Here is a 19,350-nt window from a genome sequence, read left to right on the forward strand (position 1 = left end):
CTATAGGCCCTGCTCCCATTCCTCTCCCTGGATTAGTAATCTATTACCCACCCTTAAGCTGCCTCATGCCCAATCAATCAAACAGTGCTGCTTCCACACTAGCCCACTCGTGTTGGGTCCCCACCCCCACTCAACCAAACCATCCATTCACTTTCAGCTTCTTCTTCCCGCACCCCCCCACCCGCCCAACCCTCCACTGTTCCCCCTCTCTCCCTGTTCTTCAGCCTTTATACTTCTTTTACCTCCAGCCTTAGGACCCACTGCCTCCTCACTCTCTCAAGCCAAACCAAACATTCCCTCAAGATTTAAGCACCCACTACTTCTTTCTAGGCCCGAACTCTCACTGCATGAGCTGGCAACTTGTTCCAAAGGTCAATGACCCTCTGCAAAAAGAAAAACCTCCTGACATATAGCCTAGTTCTATGCTTACGTAACTTACACATGTCCCCTGGGTCCTTGCTAACTTATCTAACTCAGTCTGTTCACATGGACACAGTCTAGTCCCTTCATTATTATAAACACCTCAATTAAATCTCCCCGAAGTCTACGCTTTTCTGGAGTAAAAAGACCCAGCTCTCTAAGACTATCGTGATAACCAAGACTCTTTAAGGTCCTTTAAGTTAGATATCAATCTAGTAACTCTCCTCTGAACCTTTTCCAGAGCCTCTATAATCATCCACCATATGATGGGACAAAACTGAACACAGTATTCTGGATGAGGCCTAACCACAGTCTTATATAAGGACAGTATAGATCTTTTTGTGTTATATTGGATCGTCCTAGCAATACAAGAGGAGTACTGAAGAGAGTCACAAGGGTCAGACTTATACAAAAAGGAAAACAGAGTGACAAAGAGTTAGAGACAGAGAAGATAACAAAGTGTGAAAGCCATAGAGGAAGTCTGAGTGGCAAACAGTAAGCATTAGAGAGTAGGCAAAAACAGTTGCAGCAAAAGAAATAGGGTTAGATTTTAACTTTCACCACCAGGTGGAAAACTAGTAACAATAGATCGGCCGCCGTTATGTGTCCCGCCAGACTTTCCTTTCCATTGATTCCGGTGGGGTGTGTAATGGTTGGCCAATCCTCTACTGCCAGATTTCTACCCAGCGGTGAAAGTTAACATCTACCCCATACAAAATGTTTTTGTATTTTTGTTCATGAGCAACATCACATATCAACTGATGATATTTAATTATGAAGTATACAGGAAGGTCCTAGTACTTGAACAGAGAGCATTTACATGTGATGTGTGAACAAAGAATTACACATTTTGTTTTAATCTCCTGCTTAGAAGTAATGTCTCCACTTCTTTCCTTTTATCATGATGCAGTCTTCTGTCAAAGTTCCACACTGTTTTAGCATTAATGTTATAGGAATAGCACATTATTGAACAGTGCTGCAGTGGCTCATGTTTTAAAAAATTGTCTGGAAGTGAAAAGGCAAGGGGCTTGTGAAACAGAAGAGTATGTAGATTTTATTTTTAACAGTTTTAAAACACATTCTATACAAGTTATTTACTTTATCGACAATGTACACATTAATAATAGTAGCTAAAATTAAAATGTAAGAAATGTTTCTGTCGTAATTTATAGTGCAGTGGAACTTATAAAAATTGAATACAAAACATGAACTATGGTGCAAAGTATAGACTGGCTATCACTGACTGATCTGTCCTTTATCAGCCAACAAATATGTTTCCTACTGTATTACACAGTAATAAACAACATATTTTACCAACTTCAGAAGAAGAAAGCTTTTTTCTTTTTAAGCCCCAGTAGTTTCCAGTTTATTGCATTTTATGCCAAGTGTAAATGAATCCAACATTATAAATACAAAACAATTAACCTGTGAGAAATGTTGTCTAGAATTAAATCAGTGGACAGCAGAGTGCTGCTTATCACAGGCTTTCTTTGTCAATATGTGTGTAGACTACGTAAATGATTGCAGGCTATTGTCAAATGCAACTAAATAAGAAGTATGATCAGCTATTATCACAGCAATACAGAGACTGTATTAAAGCTGCAGCTTTGTATTTTAGGCTGAGTTGCGAAAGTGTATTTCAATACATATACAATTTTGTTAAACAATATTTCTTCGTCTGGCTTTCATGAACTGAATTAAAATAATCATTGTAAATCTATATATTACTCCTTTCAATTAATTCACCTCTCCTACTGCGTAGTTTGTATGTATTAATTGAGCATTTAATATTATCATTACACTATTTTTTTGCAGTTAACAAAGCAAGGGATGTTAATGCTAGGAAATTGAATATTTTTAAAGCTCTCTACTCTGCCCCAACATTAAAATTACACTTCTTACTGCACCAGTGTGATGTTTTTGTTTCCCACACCAGTTATTCTGTCACACTAATGCAGTAAGGAGTGCTTTCTGAAAGTGGGGCAAGTTACCTATTGGTACCAAATTAAGGGCTGTTTTTTGCTGTGGGCCTACATCCACTACGAATTAGGTTGAAATATCCCAAACTTATTTCACATCGGACCATTACAGCCGACAGACAGAATAATCTTTCTTTCCTTGAATGTAGGCTGAATTTAAGTAGAGAAAGGCCAGTGTGTTTAACCCACTTCACCACTCAGTCTCATTCCCTGCCCCCCACCCACCCCAACAAATATGTTGAGGCACACACCATCAGTTTGAATTCAGGTGGCTTTTGATTTCAGTAGGTCAGTTACAAATTCAACACAGCAGCTTTTGCCCCAAAAACAGTGGTAGTAGCAGTTTTAACAAGTGCAATTTATTCATTCATAATTCCCCTCTCCCTAGGGCCACGAGCACTACTTTGTAACATAAATATCTGATTTTCTTAATAAGCTACAAAGGATTTTGTAATTAAGCTGCAGTATGTTCAGACATTGAAAAGACTTATCTGACTTGAGTCTAAAATGCCGTAAGCATTAATACAATACACATTGCAGCTTTAAAACTGTTAAAAATGTTGAGATGATGAATATATATTTCATGTCTTTTACTAAAAGCATCCAGACTTCTGTTTTAAAATTGAAAGGTGTATTTATCAAAAACAATGCAAAGTATCCAAGAAAATCCATATACAAGATATTGTGAGACTCAAAAGGTGCATTGCCGATCTTGGCTGGAACCTATTTTACTTTATTCCTGAGGTTCACTGTTAATTTTAACTGCAGCCTTTCTCATCCAATGTTTAATTCACTAATATAAATTTCTTTGAGAGCTTATTTTCTACAACATAAAGAGACATCATTATAGCTGACGGTTTGGATGTGCAGCATAAAAAGATATCAAAAGTTAAAATGACAGATAAAAATCAAAATAATTAACACACATTTGCGACCAAAATTAACTAAACACTATTTTAAACTTTTAGCTAATCCTATACAGAAACTCTTTATTAAAAATAAAGTTTGTAAATAATTAAAAAATGTCAGTGTAGAATTAACTCGTCTAGACTAGGCAAAAAGGAATGGCTTTCATAAAGAACTACCTAATTACCTACCTAAATTATAAATATACATAGAAGAAAAGCGCAGGTTGTATGGCAGGATTATTATACTACATAAAAGGCCAAAAATTGTGTAACTTTGTTTCACCAATGATTTAGAGAAAAAAAGACCCTTTAAGACCAGATTTTATGTAACAAATTCAGGGAAAAGGAGACATCACAAGTAGTTGAAAAATTTAAAAAAAAGAGTGTAAGAAATGTACAAATATAAAAAGCTACAAATATTAATAAATTACAGATAAGTCACATAGACTTAGACACATAAACACTTCACCAGTTAAGACCAAAAATACTTCATATTGCATTATAATGCAAAATTTAAAATAATAAGCTCATATAGAACAAAAGTGTTACCTTATTTACAAAGCATCTCTATAATGTGTTACTTTTACTGATGTACTGTGACTACTTACAAGAGATTATTTTTGCAAGGCCACACAAAGTAATGTCTTTGTTTTTCAGGCAATGCCTTTTATAAAAAATAAGTTCAATTATCATAAGAACAAACTGAAAAGAAATAACATTTTATCACAAAAGATGAAAATGTAAAAAAGGTAATAGAGCAATGGGTACATAGAGTTATAACTCGAAGGTACTTTGCAATAAAGATTAGTATTTTGACCATATTTACAGGATTTGTATATTATGAAAAAACATTTAAAATGTTCCTTTAAATCTGAAATGTGGAATTGCCTGAGAAACAAGTTTATAGAAACAGTATCCATTTATTTGGGTTAAAGGCAGCAGTTTATTACTGTACTCTGTAAAACACTCTCCTGTGCATACAAGGATAACCTTTCTTATAAATTCGTTTTTGATATTCTTCAAAAAATGGTAGACTTTCCAGATTCATTTATTCTTTCACCATCTGTAATTTAATGATTAAAAGATGCTTCAACAGAAGATTCAGCTGAATTAAGAGGATTACTGTGGCATCTTTGATAGATAATAAATGCCACTAACAAGCATTTCCAATTATGCTACAGACCAAGTGGAGCCAACCTACCAGAGTACCACACAACAGCACCATACTCCCACTGAGAAAGGTCTGTAAAAACAGTTTAAATGGACACTGTCTCTAACCTGGAATGATCTAAAATGTGTTAACTTTACGTCACACATGTAACAGCGTTAGTGTCAGGCCAATATATTTTAACTGAAAATATTTCTCATTCCTAACTTTACAGAAGAAGCTTTCCATTCCTATGTATTTTTAGTATCTTCCCAAGTCTCTGTTTAGCAGTTGCCATGCCCTTCTTTAAACGTTTTCCTGAAAAACAATAACATATATAATTATTGTGTTTAATATTTGAACATATGTGTTAACATAATGAAGATTTGTTTCACATCTACAGCCACCCACCTAACTTTACAAATTATAAAGTAACTTACTGTAAGCATATATTCTGTAATATGCAGACTCAATGAAACATCAGTAAAGCAGTTCATACAATTTCAAAAAATATATACTCAGCAGGTCAGGCAGCATCTGTGGAGAGAATAAGGTAGGGTTAACGGTTCAGGTCAATGATCTTTTGTCAGTTCTGATGAAGGAACACTGACCTGAAATATTAACCCTACTTTCCTCTCTCCACTGATGCTGTCTGACCTCCTGAGTGCTTCCAACATTTTCCGTTTTTATTTCATATTTCCAGCATCAGTAATTTTTGCTTTTTGTACAATTTCAACTTCTACATTCCATAAGCTATTGGTCAAAAATTCTTTTGCAGAAATTTGGCTCACTGTTATGGCACATTAGTTACATTTTTCACGTAATTAGAAAACTTACCTTTAGAAGAAATACATTTAGAATACTCATACAGGAGACAGTGTCGATATAGAGAATAATGAACATCAATCACTCACAGTAAGGCAATAATCCTTAAATCAGATTGCAACCTTGTAATCACTCCAGAGTATCGATATACGACACAACACACACACAGTGAATTTCATGTAATGGGTTATATGGTGTTGGGTCCTTTTTTCTGACATGAATCACCAATGGCCATGTGGCTGGAATAAATTCATATCTATATTGAAAGATTAACAATTGTGGCACAATCATTGTATTTTTATAACTTAATAACCTAAATGCAACAGTTATTAAGAAATTAATGTGCAAACTGTTTCCTGAAGAGTTCAATTTAGCAATATAGTTAGGTAAAGCATTTGAACAAGATATAGTAATGACTTACTTTGCCATTAGTGTACTGTAATTCTAACTTTTGATCATTTTGCATAACATATTGTACACAATAAATACAATTACATAGAACAATAACTATAAGCTTAGGTTTAAAAATAATCTTTTATCTCATTAAAGTCAGGAACAATTTCCCAGTCTGCATCCAGTGGTTCAATTGAACTGTATTCTTGTGCTCCACCTCATTCCCTTGCTCCCTACATTAGAAAATGGCTTTGCTAAAACAGATTACATTCCTACTCTGTGAATTCCCAACTCCAAGAATCTCTGAGAATATTAACTGAAGCTATGAATTCATATTCACTGCAAACTGTACCTAAGCTAATGTAGCTTATGCTTCTATTGCACTGACTATGCCAGAGTATTACCAGCACTATTATACTGGCTTAAACTGCTTTGGAGGAAGAAAATGCCACACAGGTGCATTCAAGGGCAAGCAAGAAGTATGATTTACCAGCCTCTTGTACTTTTGATCTTTTTTCTACTGATTGAAAAGAACTGGCAGGACAGGAAAAAAAATGTAAATAAAATGCAGGTGCTGCATTATAAGAAAAAATGATGCAAGTGAGGTTGGACTGATGAATGTTAATTGGTGCCAGCAGCTTTATATCATACTTTTACTGCGGGCACAAGGAAACTCATGACTCACTCCAAAAGTATAAAAATGCCATTACCTCCAATACTTCTAAGTTTGAACATCAACAAGACATAGAGCATATCACAGGGGCTGTTGTTTACTATAGATTTTATTATAGAGGAATAAGGATGATCTAATGACAAGTGAGTTAAACAGGTCATAATTTTCAGTGTAACATAACCTTAGTAAACCTGCTTCCCATTAAGTATTCTGATTTGTACATCATTTCTTTTGTTGTTTGAAAATTGTCTTTTTTTCCTGGCTGATTGATGCAAATGTTGTGGAGCAGTTGGTGTGCTGCCCTGAGATCTGGCATTTTTATCACTTGGTGGCTGGATCGAATGTGAAATTAAAAAAAAGAGGAGAGGTAGGCAATTCTAAAGAGTGGGACCTAGGCGTGGCTGCCAATGGTGGGGCAAAAGGAAGGGGGGTGCACTGAATCAGAGGAACGGAGAGTTTGGGGTGCAGGGCAGGGGATGTAGTACTGGAAGAAAAGAGAGAGGGAGGGACAAAGCCATGGTGGGGTGTAAACACAAGAATAAGAATTTTAAATTTGAGGTTTTGTGGCACTAGGCGCCAAGGCAAGTCAGCAGGGATGGAGAGTAATGGCTGAGCAGGATTTGGTGAGGGATAGGATATAGAGAGGAGAGTTTTGGATGAACTAAAGTTTATGGAAGATGGAGGGTGGGAGAAGAGCATTGGTGTAATTGAGTATGGCAATGAAAAAGACATATATGAGGGTTTCAGTGGGCTGAGTTAGGGTTGGAAATGGGCAATGTTATGGGGTATAAGTAGGCAGTCTTTGTGATGCAGAAGATATGGGGTCGGAAATTCAGCTCAAGGTCAAATAGAATGGCACGGTTGTGAAAAATCAAAGGGCGACAGATTCAGCCTGTCAACACAAATGCTAGGTTTAAAATTTGTCATGGATCTGAAAGCGAGTGATAGTCTTCTCTGTAAACATTTAAATTAAGGTCCAGTAGATTGGCAAAGACCCAATAGAGCCATTCTGCACTTTGCAAGGTAGGTTGACACTGCATTGGATTTCTACTCCATCTGGTGTTGAACTTCCTCCAGGTAGCTGCAATCTGCTTCACTCCGGAGTCAGGTTGGGCTCTGATTCCCGATTTACACTGCCAGTTTGATGAAATCGCTTACGCCAATGCTATAGACAGAGCTAAGCGATTCCACAACCAACCAACCTAAGATCAAAGCTCTGCAGTCCTGCCACATCCAGTCGTGAATGGTGGTGGACAATTAAACAACTAGCGGGAGGAGGAGGCTCTGCAAACATCCCCATCCTCAATGATGGCGGAGTCCAGCACTTGACTGCAAACTTGACTGGGTAAAATTTTGGAGTCTATTATTAAGGAGACAGCAGCGGAACATTTGGATGAACATAATTTAATAGGACAAAGTCAGCATGGCTTTACGAAGGGGAAGTCATGTCTGACAAATTTGCTTGAGTTCTTTGAGGACATAACGGACAGGGTGGATAAAGGGGAACCAGTGGACGTAGTGTATTTAGACTTCCAGAAGGCATTCGACAAGGTGCCACATGAAAGATTATTGCTCAAGATAAAGAATCACTGGATTGGGGGTAATATTCTGGCACGGGTGGAAGATTGGTTATCTAACAGGAAGCAGAGAGTTGGGATAAATGGTTCATTCTCGGACTGGCAACCAGTGGCCAGTGGTGTTCCGCAGGGGTCGGTGCTGGGTCCCCAACTCTTTACAATCTATATTAACGATTTGGAGGAGGGGACCGAGTGTAACATTTCAAAGTTTGCAGATGATACAAAGATGGGAGGGAAAGTAGAGAGTGAGGAGGACATAAAAAACCTACAAGGGGATACAGACAGGCTGGGTGAGTGGGCGGAGATTTGACAGATGCAATACAATATTGGAAAATGTGAGGTTATGCACTTTGGCAGGAAAAATCAGAGAGCAAGTTATTATCTTAATGGCAAGAGACTAGAAAGTACTGCAGTACAAAGGGATCTGGGGGTCCTAGTGCAAGAAAATCAAAAAGTTAGTATGCAGGTGCAGCAGGTGATCAAGAAGGCCAATGGAATGTTGGCGTTTATTGCTAGGGGGATAGAATATAAAAACAGGGAGGTATTGCTGCAGTTATATAAGGTATTGGTGAGACCGCACCTGGAATACTGCATACAGTTTTGGTCTCCATACTTAAGAAAAGACATACTTGCTCTCGAGGCAGTACAATGAAGGTTCACTCGGTTAATCCCGGGGATGAGGGGGCGGACATATGAGGAGAGGTTGAGTAGATTGGGACTCTACTCATTGGAGTTCAGAAGAATGAGAGGCAATCTTATTGAAACATACAAGATTGTGAAGGGGCTTGATCGGGTGGATGCGGTAAGGATGTTCCCAAGGATGGGTGAAACTAGAACTAGGGGGCATAATCTTAGAATAAGGGGCTGCTCCTTCAAAACTGAGATGAGGGGAAACTTCTTCACTTAGAGGGTGATAGGTCTGTGGAATTTGCTGCCCCAGGAAGCTGTGGAAGCTACATCATTGAATAAATTTAAAACAGAAATAGACAGTTTCCTAGAAGGAAAGTGAATTAGGGGTTACGGGGAGCGGGCAGGAAATTGGACATGAATTTAGATTTGAGGTTGGGATCAGATCAGCCATGATCTTATTAAATGGCGGAGCAGGCTCGAAGGGCCGATTGGCCTACTCCTGCTCCTATTTCTCATGTTCTTATGTTCTTAAAAGACATGGCTGAAGCGTTTGCAACCATCTTCAGCCAGAAGTGCCAAGTGGACGATCCATATCAGCCTCCTCCCGATATCCCCACCATCACAGAAGCTAGTCTTCAGCCAATTCGATTCACTCCACGTGATATCAAGAAACGGCTGAGTGCACTGGATACAGCAAAGGCTATGGGCCCCGACAACATCCCGGCTGTAGTGCTGAAGACTTGTGCTCCAGAACTAGCTGCGCCTCTAGCCAAGATGTTCCAGCACAGCTACAACACTGGCATCTACCCGACAATGTGGAAAATTGCCCAGGTATGTCCTGTCCACAAAAAGCAGGACAAATCCAATCCGGCCAATTACCGCCCCATCAGTCTACTCTCAATCATCAGCAAAGTGATGAAAGGTGTCGTCGACAGTGCTATCAAGCGGTACTTACTCACCAATAACCTGCTCACCGATGCTCAGTTTGTGTTGCGCCAGGATCACTCGGCTCCAGACCTCATTACAGCCTTGGTCCAAACATGGACAAAAGAGCTGAATTCCAGAGGTGAAGTGAGAGTGACTGTCCTTGACATCAAGGCAGCATTTGACCGAGTGTGACACCAAGGAGCCCCAGTAAAATTGAAGTCAATGGGAATCAGGGGGAAAACTCTCCAGTGGCTGGAGTCATACCTAGCGCAAAGGAAAATGGTAGTGGTTGTTGGAGGCCAATCATCTCAGCCCCAGGGCATTGCTGCAGGAGTTCCTCAGGGCAGTGTCCGAGGCCCAACCATCTTCAGCTGTTTGATCAATGACCTTCCCTCCATCATAAGGTCAGAAATGGGGATGTTCGCTGATGATTGCACGGTGTTCAGTTCCATTCGCAACCCCTCAAATAATGAAGCAGTCTGAGCCCGCATGCAGCAAGACCTGGACAACATCCAGGCTTGGGCTCATAAGTGGCAAGTAACATTCGCGCCAGACAAGTGCCAGGCAATGACCATCTCCAACAAGAGAGAGTCTAACCACCTCCCCTTGACATTTAATGGCATTACCATCGCCGAATCCCCCACCATCAACATCCTGGGGGTCACCATTGACCAGAAACTTAACTGGACCAGCCATATAAATACTGTGGCTACAAGAGCAGGTCAGAGGCTGGGTATTCTGTGGCGAGTGACTCACCTCTTGACTCCCCAAAGCCTTTCCACCATCTACAAGACACAAGACAGGAGTGTGATGGAATACTCTCCACTTGCCTGGATGAGTGCAGCTCCAACAACACTCAAGAAGCTCGACACCATCCAGGACAAAGCAGCCCGCTTGATTGGCACCCCATCCACCACCCTAAACATTCACTCCCTTCACCACCGGTGCACTGTGGCTGCAGTGTGCACCATCCACAGGATGCACTGCAGCAACTCGCCAAGGCTTCTTCGATAGCACCTCCCAAACCCACGACCTCTACCACCTAGAAGGACAAGAGCAGCAGGTACTTGGGAACAACACCACCTGCACGTTCCCCTCCAAGTCACACACCATCCCGACATGGAAATATATCGCCGTTCCTTCATCGTCACTGGGTCAAAATCCTGGAACTCCCTTCCTAACAGCACTGTGGGAGAACCGTCACCACACGGACTGCAGCGGTTCAAGAAGGCAGCTCACCACCACCTTCTCAAGGGCAATTAGGGATGGGCAATAAATGCCGGCCTCGCCAGTGACGCCCACATCCCATGAACGAATAAAAAAAATCTTGCAGTATAAATGCACCCTCAAGCAACCGTATGATTATCTGGGCCAAGCATCATCACATTCAACGAGAAATGTAATTTGCCAGAACAGTAATTTATCTGAAAGATATCAGGAAAAAAACTTGTTTTCTAAGTTGTTTTGCCCCTGTTCCTTGAGCTGCATTCAAACTCTGTTCTCCAGAAGTGACAGGCCTGCTACCTCAACAAACGGGAAACTCTCAATGTCTCTGGGATTGAGGAGACACAACTCACAAAAAGAATGTGGCAAAAGAAAAACAGATTTAAAAAATGGGCTGTTTATCACAAGAGTATAGTGGGTTAGAAATTGGTTCTGCTGCTGTGAACCAGGCGCAGAGAACGATCCCTGCGCCAGGAAAAGTTAGGCCCGAGGGCAGATCGAAATTGGACCTCGGGACTTACTATAATAAGACTGGAGAGCTGTGGACACCTACTACATGTACCCAGGCAGCTCACCAGCAAAGTGGATATGAATGTTGAGCTGCTGTATTGCTGGCAGCGGCCCTCAGGTAGGTCTGGGAGGGAGGGGAAGCAATTGGGAGGGGGCCGAGCACAGGATAGCAGCGGCTCACAATAATGCTAATTAAGGTAAGTATTTTTTTAAACATACTTGTTTGGTGGCGGGCTCCAGCAGTCCCTTTAAGGGACACAGATTAGGCCACATGTAACCAAGTAATCCTTAGTGGAGCAGGCCTGATGCCTGCTCCGCTCAGTGCCAATGGACTTCGGGAATGGGTCCTAAAATAAATAGTGGAAATGTGGAATTCTCTCCCCCAAAAGGCTGTGGATGCTGTGTCAATTTAAATTTTCATGGCTGAGATCGATAGATTTTTATTAGGTAACGGTATCAAGGGACGTGGATCAAAGGCGCGTAAAGGGAATGGAGGAAAAGATTAGCCATGATCTAATTGAATGGTAGAACGGGCTCAAGGTGGGGGGGGGGGGGCGGTGAATGGCCTACTCTTGTTCCTAAAACAGATGTTAGCCCGTTACTCACATATTCAAGCCTATTTTAGGCTGATGCTAGGGATACCTCTTTGGTGCCCATAACCAATATGGCATCAGGCGTGTTTCAGACGCTGTTCAGGACAGGATGTTGCCCCCTAAATTGAACCTCTATGTCCCCACTTTTCATCCGAAACACGGATTGAATGAACTCCAGTTTCACCCCACTGTGTTTGTGAGACGATATAATGGTCTCCCTCCAAAAACACCTCTGTTTATTACCCGTTCACTATCCCCTACCTGCTCCTTTAAACTTACCCTTAGCTGCTGAACTAGAGTTGGGTGTAACTGGTGGTCTTTTCTGTGTCAGGAACACACCTGGAGACATAGGCTGAGACCCTCTGTTGACTTGCACTACACCAAATGTGCTGGCATCAGCAGTATATTCATGATCCATTAAACTACCTGTATGGCTGTCAGTCTTCATTTCTGTAGAAGCGCTTTCCTGAGGGATTTTGTTTGACTCATCTGACGACACCTTCCTTTTGGTATATTTTCTCTTCTGGACTTTCTGTTGTTCCTACAATAAAATGTAATTATAAAAATTATTGCTGTGAAATATTTATGTATAAGTGTACATACATGGATATACCCATTCATTAATGTTTAAATTCATGACAATTAATTAATAATATGTTCATGATCTGAGAAACCTGTTCTTAAACTTGTTTTGATTGATGATATATAGGTAGTAGTCATTCTAAATAAAACACAGCCATGTATACCAATAACATTATACAAAGTTTCTTATTTATTTTTAAAACTGCGGGTGTGTTCAATTTCCTGACTTAACTATTAAAAATAAAATCTGCACATTTTATCAGACAGTTTATAAAACTAATTTTTCAGAAGTATGTCTTCAACATAAAAGAACTTGCATTATAGAAATCTGCCAACAGCTTGATTTACTTTAATTTCTGAACAAACTGCATTGTGTTAACTAAGGTTTACACGAATACCTATGACTAGAAATGTGTAATACTGTATCTCTTTCAACATTATTAAAAAATTTAGTTCTATATATTTTGTTCGTGAAATCTTTGAAGGACTAACCTGTTGAGATAATTTTGCAGCAGCTGCTGCTAATCCAGTTTCTATTGAGGCAACTCTTGCCCCTTCTCGTGTTGGTCTGTCATGCCGAGGAACAGATGGCGTAACTCTGGCTAAAGAAATACAAAAGTATTTATTTGCAATTGTTGCATGCTATGCATAAGGGTATGCCCCTAGGCTATTTACTATTTTAAATCCTATAGTCTAACTTGGATAATGATGTTGATGCTCCATCTTCAAATGTCATTTTTGATTAGTAAGGTTGAAGTTTCATAAAACTGATTGTAAAGATATGCCAGCCTTAAAAAGTTTTCTCAATCGCTTTAAACTGAATTGAATTGTTTTCAGTTAATGATATGACTGGGATTTTGAACGATGCACAGGTGTTACACCATTTCCTTCAATGTACCTACAAAGCACATTTCATTTGGCATGTCGAAACACAATTAAAAGTGTTCCACAAATTGTTTTAATCCGTTGAAATTTGAAAAATTCTATAAATGATGGGGGAAGATAACTCATCAGGTATGTAAAAAGAGAAAGGTATCTACCCAAGAATATTTCTAAGTTAAAAATTAAATATATATATATATATATATATATAGATCGCCATCAAGCTCTGTAAATCACCATTTCAGCCACCTTGTGTGTAGGTCAAGAGTCAGTAATCAGTTTAGGCAGGGATAATCCCCTTTAGAGCATCGCTCCACTGCAGCAGAGATTTTTTGTTTTTATTGTTCCCTGAGTCTCTACTAAATACATCATTTATTTTTCATTTATGAAAAAACAATTGCCATATATTTCAGCATTTTTAAATGTAATTCAAGGTATTTATTTTGGGGGAATAACTGTGTAATACAAAAATGACATACAATAAAATACACACTTTCAGTTTTGTTGAATCACACTATCTGATGGTTAACTTTAAGCTGCGTACAATTCATCATCTTGCCACACAATTATGTAGTGAAATACATCTTCTTGCAGTCAGATCTGTTGGAGCCAGTTATAAATTATGATATATGTTTCCACATAGAAATCATAACTTGTAATTAGCCATGACATATTTTGTATATACCATAAAATTATTGTGAAAGTAATTTGTTTTTGTCTGTAGTTCAAATTTTACATAGATTTTACTGGAGGCTATCATAAGGGCTGGTATAATCAGGAAGCCATTGTGTCAGGTGAACTTCTTCACACATTTTTGAAATTTCCAATGAGATATAAGTTAATAATCATCCATTCATAAGAAATCAATTAAAATCAGCTGCAAATTCAGAATCCTAAACAACTATATTTTATTATATACATTACTAATGATTAACCGTTACTTTTTAGAAACAATTATAATAGTCATACTGATAAAATACACAGACTGAAAGTCTAGTCCCAGCTCACATAGTTGATATAAGAAAATATGGAAAAAAACATTTTTCAAACAACATGCATAGTGCAAAGTGTCAACAATAATGTTAAAAATGTTCCAAATAATAAAAGCCCCACTTGTTGCAAAGGTACCTGTAGGATTCCAAGGTGTATCATCTGCATTTTTTCTCTTTTTGGATCTGGATTTGAAAACTGGATCATCATCATCAGATTCAAGTGATGGGTAAACTAAACACATAAAAGGAGCCTTTATATATTAATTGTCTATATTCTTCGATGCAAATAAAACCTGCACAACTTTTATGGCCAATGACATTCAGCAGCTGCAATCTGCTTCCAACAAACCATCTTCACATTTTCCAAATATCTTTACTTATTGACTATAACATTACTCTACTCTACAAGATCACCAAGCTCTCTTCAGTACCAGTTCCCAGTTCTATCGAAGGTATATTAAAAGAAAGATCACTGGTTAAGCTGGTCAAAATTTGAAGCCAACCCAGAATAATAGGATTAAACACTCAACAAACATTTTGGTGCAAGGCTTCAGCAGTCTAACACTTGACCATGATAAGCAAATGTTCTTTCAGATAAAGAACCCTTCTGTGTTTTCCTGGCTAGGTCATTAAGGGCAGATTTCCTAATTTTCAAAGCTGATTTTAACATTAAAACATGCAAAGAGCTTATTTTCAATTTAATGTAGAACCTTCTAGAACTAAAGTTACTTGGGCAATGTGTTTGTATAGTTTTAGTGTAGCAGTAGTAAGAAGCAATTGATGGCAAGATTGCCTGTACATTCCTTAATAATCATCGGGTTGAACAGCTAAATGGATACAACCAGTGCTACCCTTGGCTTCTGCCACTGAATGAGCTGTGGCTGATTATATTTAAATTGAGTTAGGCATCATACATTAAAAACTCTAGAAACAAACCGAAATCCTGATCCATTATTCCTACAGTGGGAATCCTCAGAAAGGATATGGTAGTCACTGTTAGCAGCTTCAGAGTTCTACATAACTAGCAATCTGATGATGGAACAATGTAGCCCCTGCTTGGTGGGCTGGAATGGAAACTCATTTCTTGTTCCTGGAGGCCAGTGCACTCAATGACATTAGCAAGCTCATTATCAAGATGCATTCAGGCTGTCAGGCCTCCATAAGATCACGACTAGAACAGCACAAAAGTGGTTAGTATTTAATCTACGAACACAAGAACTGCTGCAGTTGCATTTCAACATTCTTTATGAATCTAAAAGGATGGCACAGAATGATCATTGCAAGGCTTCACACAATGTCCTACCTGCAGAATGATTTGCAACACAGAACCTAATATTGCAGCATAATCACTAAATTAGGAGGTAGTTCCCAACTTTTCAGTTTAGGCATTAGGGTCCTGTTGCAAAATAGGCACAGTCCCTAAGCCCCTTCCCTTTCACTGCACTGAGGCTAAATCTATCCTAATACATAAATCCTGGAAAATACTTGACATATTAAACTCTAGTCCATATATCTTAAATAATCCAGTGAGAAAGGCAATACTATGTCCACCACTAAAATAACTTGTCTCTCAATATTACTTTGGTGAATTTTTAAAAGTCCAAAGCAATTCTATAGAGATGTTTTGGAAGATATTATGTTAATGACAATTAATTAATATATGTAAACTAGTCAATTAATATGTCAATTCTGAACTTAATTCACAGTTTTGCAGAGATTTTTTCAGTTTTCCAGTTATTCAAATCTCAGATAGAATAGGTTACGGTTATACTTAAGAGAATAATTTGGTAACTGTTTTGTTAATATGTACTAATCAACATTAATCATCTGACCAATTTCAAAATTTATATAATTCCTAGCCAGACACATATTCCTTTGAAATCGAAATCCTGTTTAGGATAATGATCAGTACCATTACTATTCAGAAGGTTAGGGTTACAGTGTCAGAAATACTTTTGGTATGGGGAAGGGTACAAAAACATGCTTAATAACAAGGTTGATCATTATGTGAGGTTTAGGTGAGACATATGGATATAATTATGTGACATTAATTTGTTTATGTCATTATGTGTTTGAATAATTGATACTCATTTGGAATACTTTTAACTTTGCAAGATGACTTCAAATAAACTATGACATTTTATATTTAGTATGACCTCCTCCACCATCCTATGTACTTGAATTGAGATTTTACTTAGGTTGTGCAAAAGTTGAGTTTGCTTTCAATATTTTGTGATTTGCATTTGTATAAGAGGAAAGATAGAGATGATCAAAATAATATGTAATATGGCACATAGATAATAAAATGATGAGTGTATTAGAACATAAAGAACATTGCATTTTATTTCAACACATTTAAAATTTTTGAAGTATTCAAATTCTACAACAAACTTCAGAATACTTTTAGGACTTTTCATTAGAAAATACAACTAAAAGTATCACCATAAAACATAAAGTGCTAAGTATAAAAACAAGGGGGCAGAAATTGGTCATTGTTGCACCCCAAGGACACCTAAAAAATATCCAATGCCACATTGGCCGTGGATGATTTTCGGGCATCCAGGGCGGCTGCCTAAGCTAAGGTAGGGGGGAGGTCTAATGCCTGTTTTAGGACCCCTCAGGAAATTGGGCTGCCCTGAGCAGAGAAGGTGCGGGGCAGCTCATCTGGAATATTTAGTTGAGGCCCAAGACCCAATTTTCAGCCGGCCTCAGGCCTCTCGGTCTAGGCCCAAAAACATGTACATTCATGTAAGAAAAAGATGTCATCAGAAAGGATTGTAAACAATTTTACAACACCAAGTTATAGTCCAGCAATTTTATTTTAAATTCACAAGCTTTCGGAGGCTTCCCCCTTCGTCAGGTGAACGATGTCACCTGACGAAGGGGGAAGCCTCCGAAAGCTTGTGAATTTAAAATAAAATTGCTGGACTATAACTTGGTGTTGTAAAATTGTTTACAATTGTCAACCCCAGTCCATCACCGGCATCTCCACATCATCAGAAAGGATGACATGCAGGCTGTAATAAAATAAGTTATTTTCAATTTAAACAGAAAATGCTGGAGAATCTTAGCAAGTCAGGCAGCATCTGTGCAGTAAGAAACAGAGTTAATGTTTCAGGTCGAAGACCTTTCGTCAGAACTGGAAGATGTTAAAGTTAACAGTTTTTAAGCAAGTACAGAGCCGGGGAAAGCGGGGCAGGGAGCAGAGAGGACGACTTCCCCTGACTCTGTACTTGCTTAAAAACTGTTAACTCTTTAACATCTTCCCGTTCTGACGAAAGGCCTTCGACCTGAAACGTTAACTCTGTTTCTTTCTCTACAGATGCTGCCTGACTTGCTGAGATTCTCCAGCAATTCCAGTTTTTATTTCAGATTTCCAGCATCAGCAGTATTTTGCTTTTGTTTATATTTTCAATTTATATTCTTCCCTGCTGACACCCACCACTGCATTTCCTCTTTCACTTGGAAGAGTAGAATGGTTTGTACTGTAGAGTTCTCAGTGGTTGCTGTTCGTGCCTTTTCATGATTAGCTCACAGATTTGCTTATGTGGAATTGGAAGAACCCTTCCTCCCCAAATCAAAGGATCCAGTTGCCACCATGGTAAAGAATTTATGAAACTCAATAAGGAAAGGCAAGTCTGAATGACAGTTAAAACGTGAAGGCTCTGCTTTAGTGATGTACTGAACTACTGGGCCCATTATTTTCTATTGTTCAGATCTGGTATATTAAGGAAGTGTTCTGTCATTTCGCACAGTCTCTCCGTTCTAACGTTATAATACAAATTTATGGGGTCGGGTGGAGAGTAGAGGAGATCATCTTGAAATGTTGTACAATATAAAGGAAATAATGATATTGAAGATTGAGGAACAAGTCTGAAAATTATTCAAAGTTTTTTTTTGTTAGGTTTTGTTGCTATTCTGTGAATTTCAGTGTAAGATTAAAAGTCAGAAGGAAATACAAAAGAGTATTTGTATTTCCTTCTGACACTAATACTGTATTTGATCAGAAAATAATTTGGATTAAATTGCATGTAACTGCCATACACACTGCGTCTTATACTGTTAAAAGGTCAACAATCATTGCCAAACATTTTAGCACTGAACTTCAAGGTTCTGCTGTCACCAATTTAGGCCATCAGCACTTCTTAATAAATAAGGGGGAAAACAGAGAACTCTGTTAAACAAATTTATATACACTGGAATGCTAAGATATATTTGGAAGATTTTATACTTTCTTTACTTCAAAGTTGGTTAATCTCAGTCAAAGATGCAAGGTTACTTTGAATACAGTTGTTAGCTGACAGTTGTTCTGTGTTTCTGCTTAGCTTTTCTTTACTTCACTAATATACCAGTTGTGTCACTGTTATTTATCAGATGTTCTTACCATAATCAGAATCTTTGAAACATGCTCCTAGGCTGTCCTGGTCTTCATAATCATTAATGTCAATAGTGCTCTGTGTAGTGCTTTTGACTAACCGTTTCCCTGTGTGCTTATTAATGTTGCTACTAGTTTTCTTTGATCCTTGAACTGTGGATGAGCTATTTTTAACTTGGTTACTGGCCCATGAAGTTTGCAAGCAGGAGTCTGAGGACTGAAGATTTGCCATTGACAACATGCCCTGGATGGCTTCCTGTGTGCTGGGTGAGGCTGGAGGTTGGCTGAAATAGAAGAGAAAGAACTGAAGTAGGCTAATGAGAAACTGATTAACAAAGATATTTTACACCTTTGCTTTTATTATATAGCCTGTTAGAACATTGTACAAAAAACTGGAACATACCTGTTTTGTGTATTAATCCCTAGAGAACTGAAAAACCATTGCATTCAAATTAAAAATGTAACAGAATTATAACTTTATTTCAATGTTTAAAAGAAATCTTTTTTTGGTTTTGTAAATGTTTCATTTTTTATTTATTAACATTTTATTTTTATTTTTCTGCTTTAGCTTCTCCCCTCCCATTTGGCCACACTAAAGGTTACATATAAAGTGGCTAGTTAGAGCAAATGCTCTGATTTTCATTCCAGCTTTGTGAGGAGGCCCTTTATTCTGTTTAGTATCTCACTGTAATCAAAAGGTGAGGGAATCTCTA

The 19,350-nt window shown here is 38.4% G+C and overlaps 1 protein-coding gene across 5 annotated transcripts in view; it reads right to left on the minus strand.

The window, feature by feature from the left end:
* Positions 1-207: 207 nt before the first annotated feature.
* Positions 208-19,350, minus strand: part of phf2 (PHD finger protein 2) — a 106,523-nt gene continuing 87,380 nt past the window's right edge. For 3 of the 5 annotated variants that reach the window (XM_067998711.1, XM_067998713.1, XM_067998712.1), the window contains 5 exons: positions 18,647-18,921; positions 14,399-14,494; positions 12,881-12,990; positions 12,086-12,347; positions 208-4,772 (listed from right to left, as the gene is read on the minus strand). In XM_067998711.1, the coding sequence (XP_067854812.1) occupies positions 4,684-4,772; positions 12,086-12,347; positions 12,881-12,990; positions 14,399-14,494; positions 18,647-18,921 (832 nt within the window). In that variant the 3' untranslated portion in view covers positions 208-4,683. The remainder of the gene's footprint in view (positions 4,773-12,085; positions 12,348-12,880; positions 12,991-14,398; positions 14,495-18,646; positions 18,922-19,350) is intronic. The other 2 variants (XM_067998714.1, XM_067998715.1) reach the window with 1 other exon arrangement.

Source organism: Heptranchias perlo, chromosome 17 (assembly GCF_035084215.1).
Source record: "Heptranchias perlo isolate sHepPer1 chromosome 17, sHepPer1.hap1, whole genome shotgun sequence".
In the NCBI taxonomy this organism is placed as follows: domain Eukaryota; kingdom Metazoa; phylum Chordata; class Chondrichthyes; order Hexanchiformes; family Hexanchidae; genus Heptranchias; species Heptranchias perlo.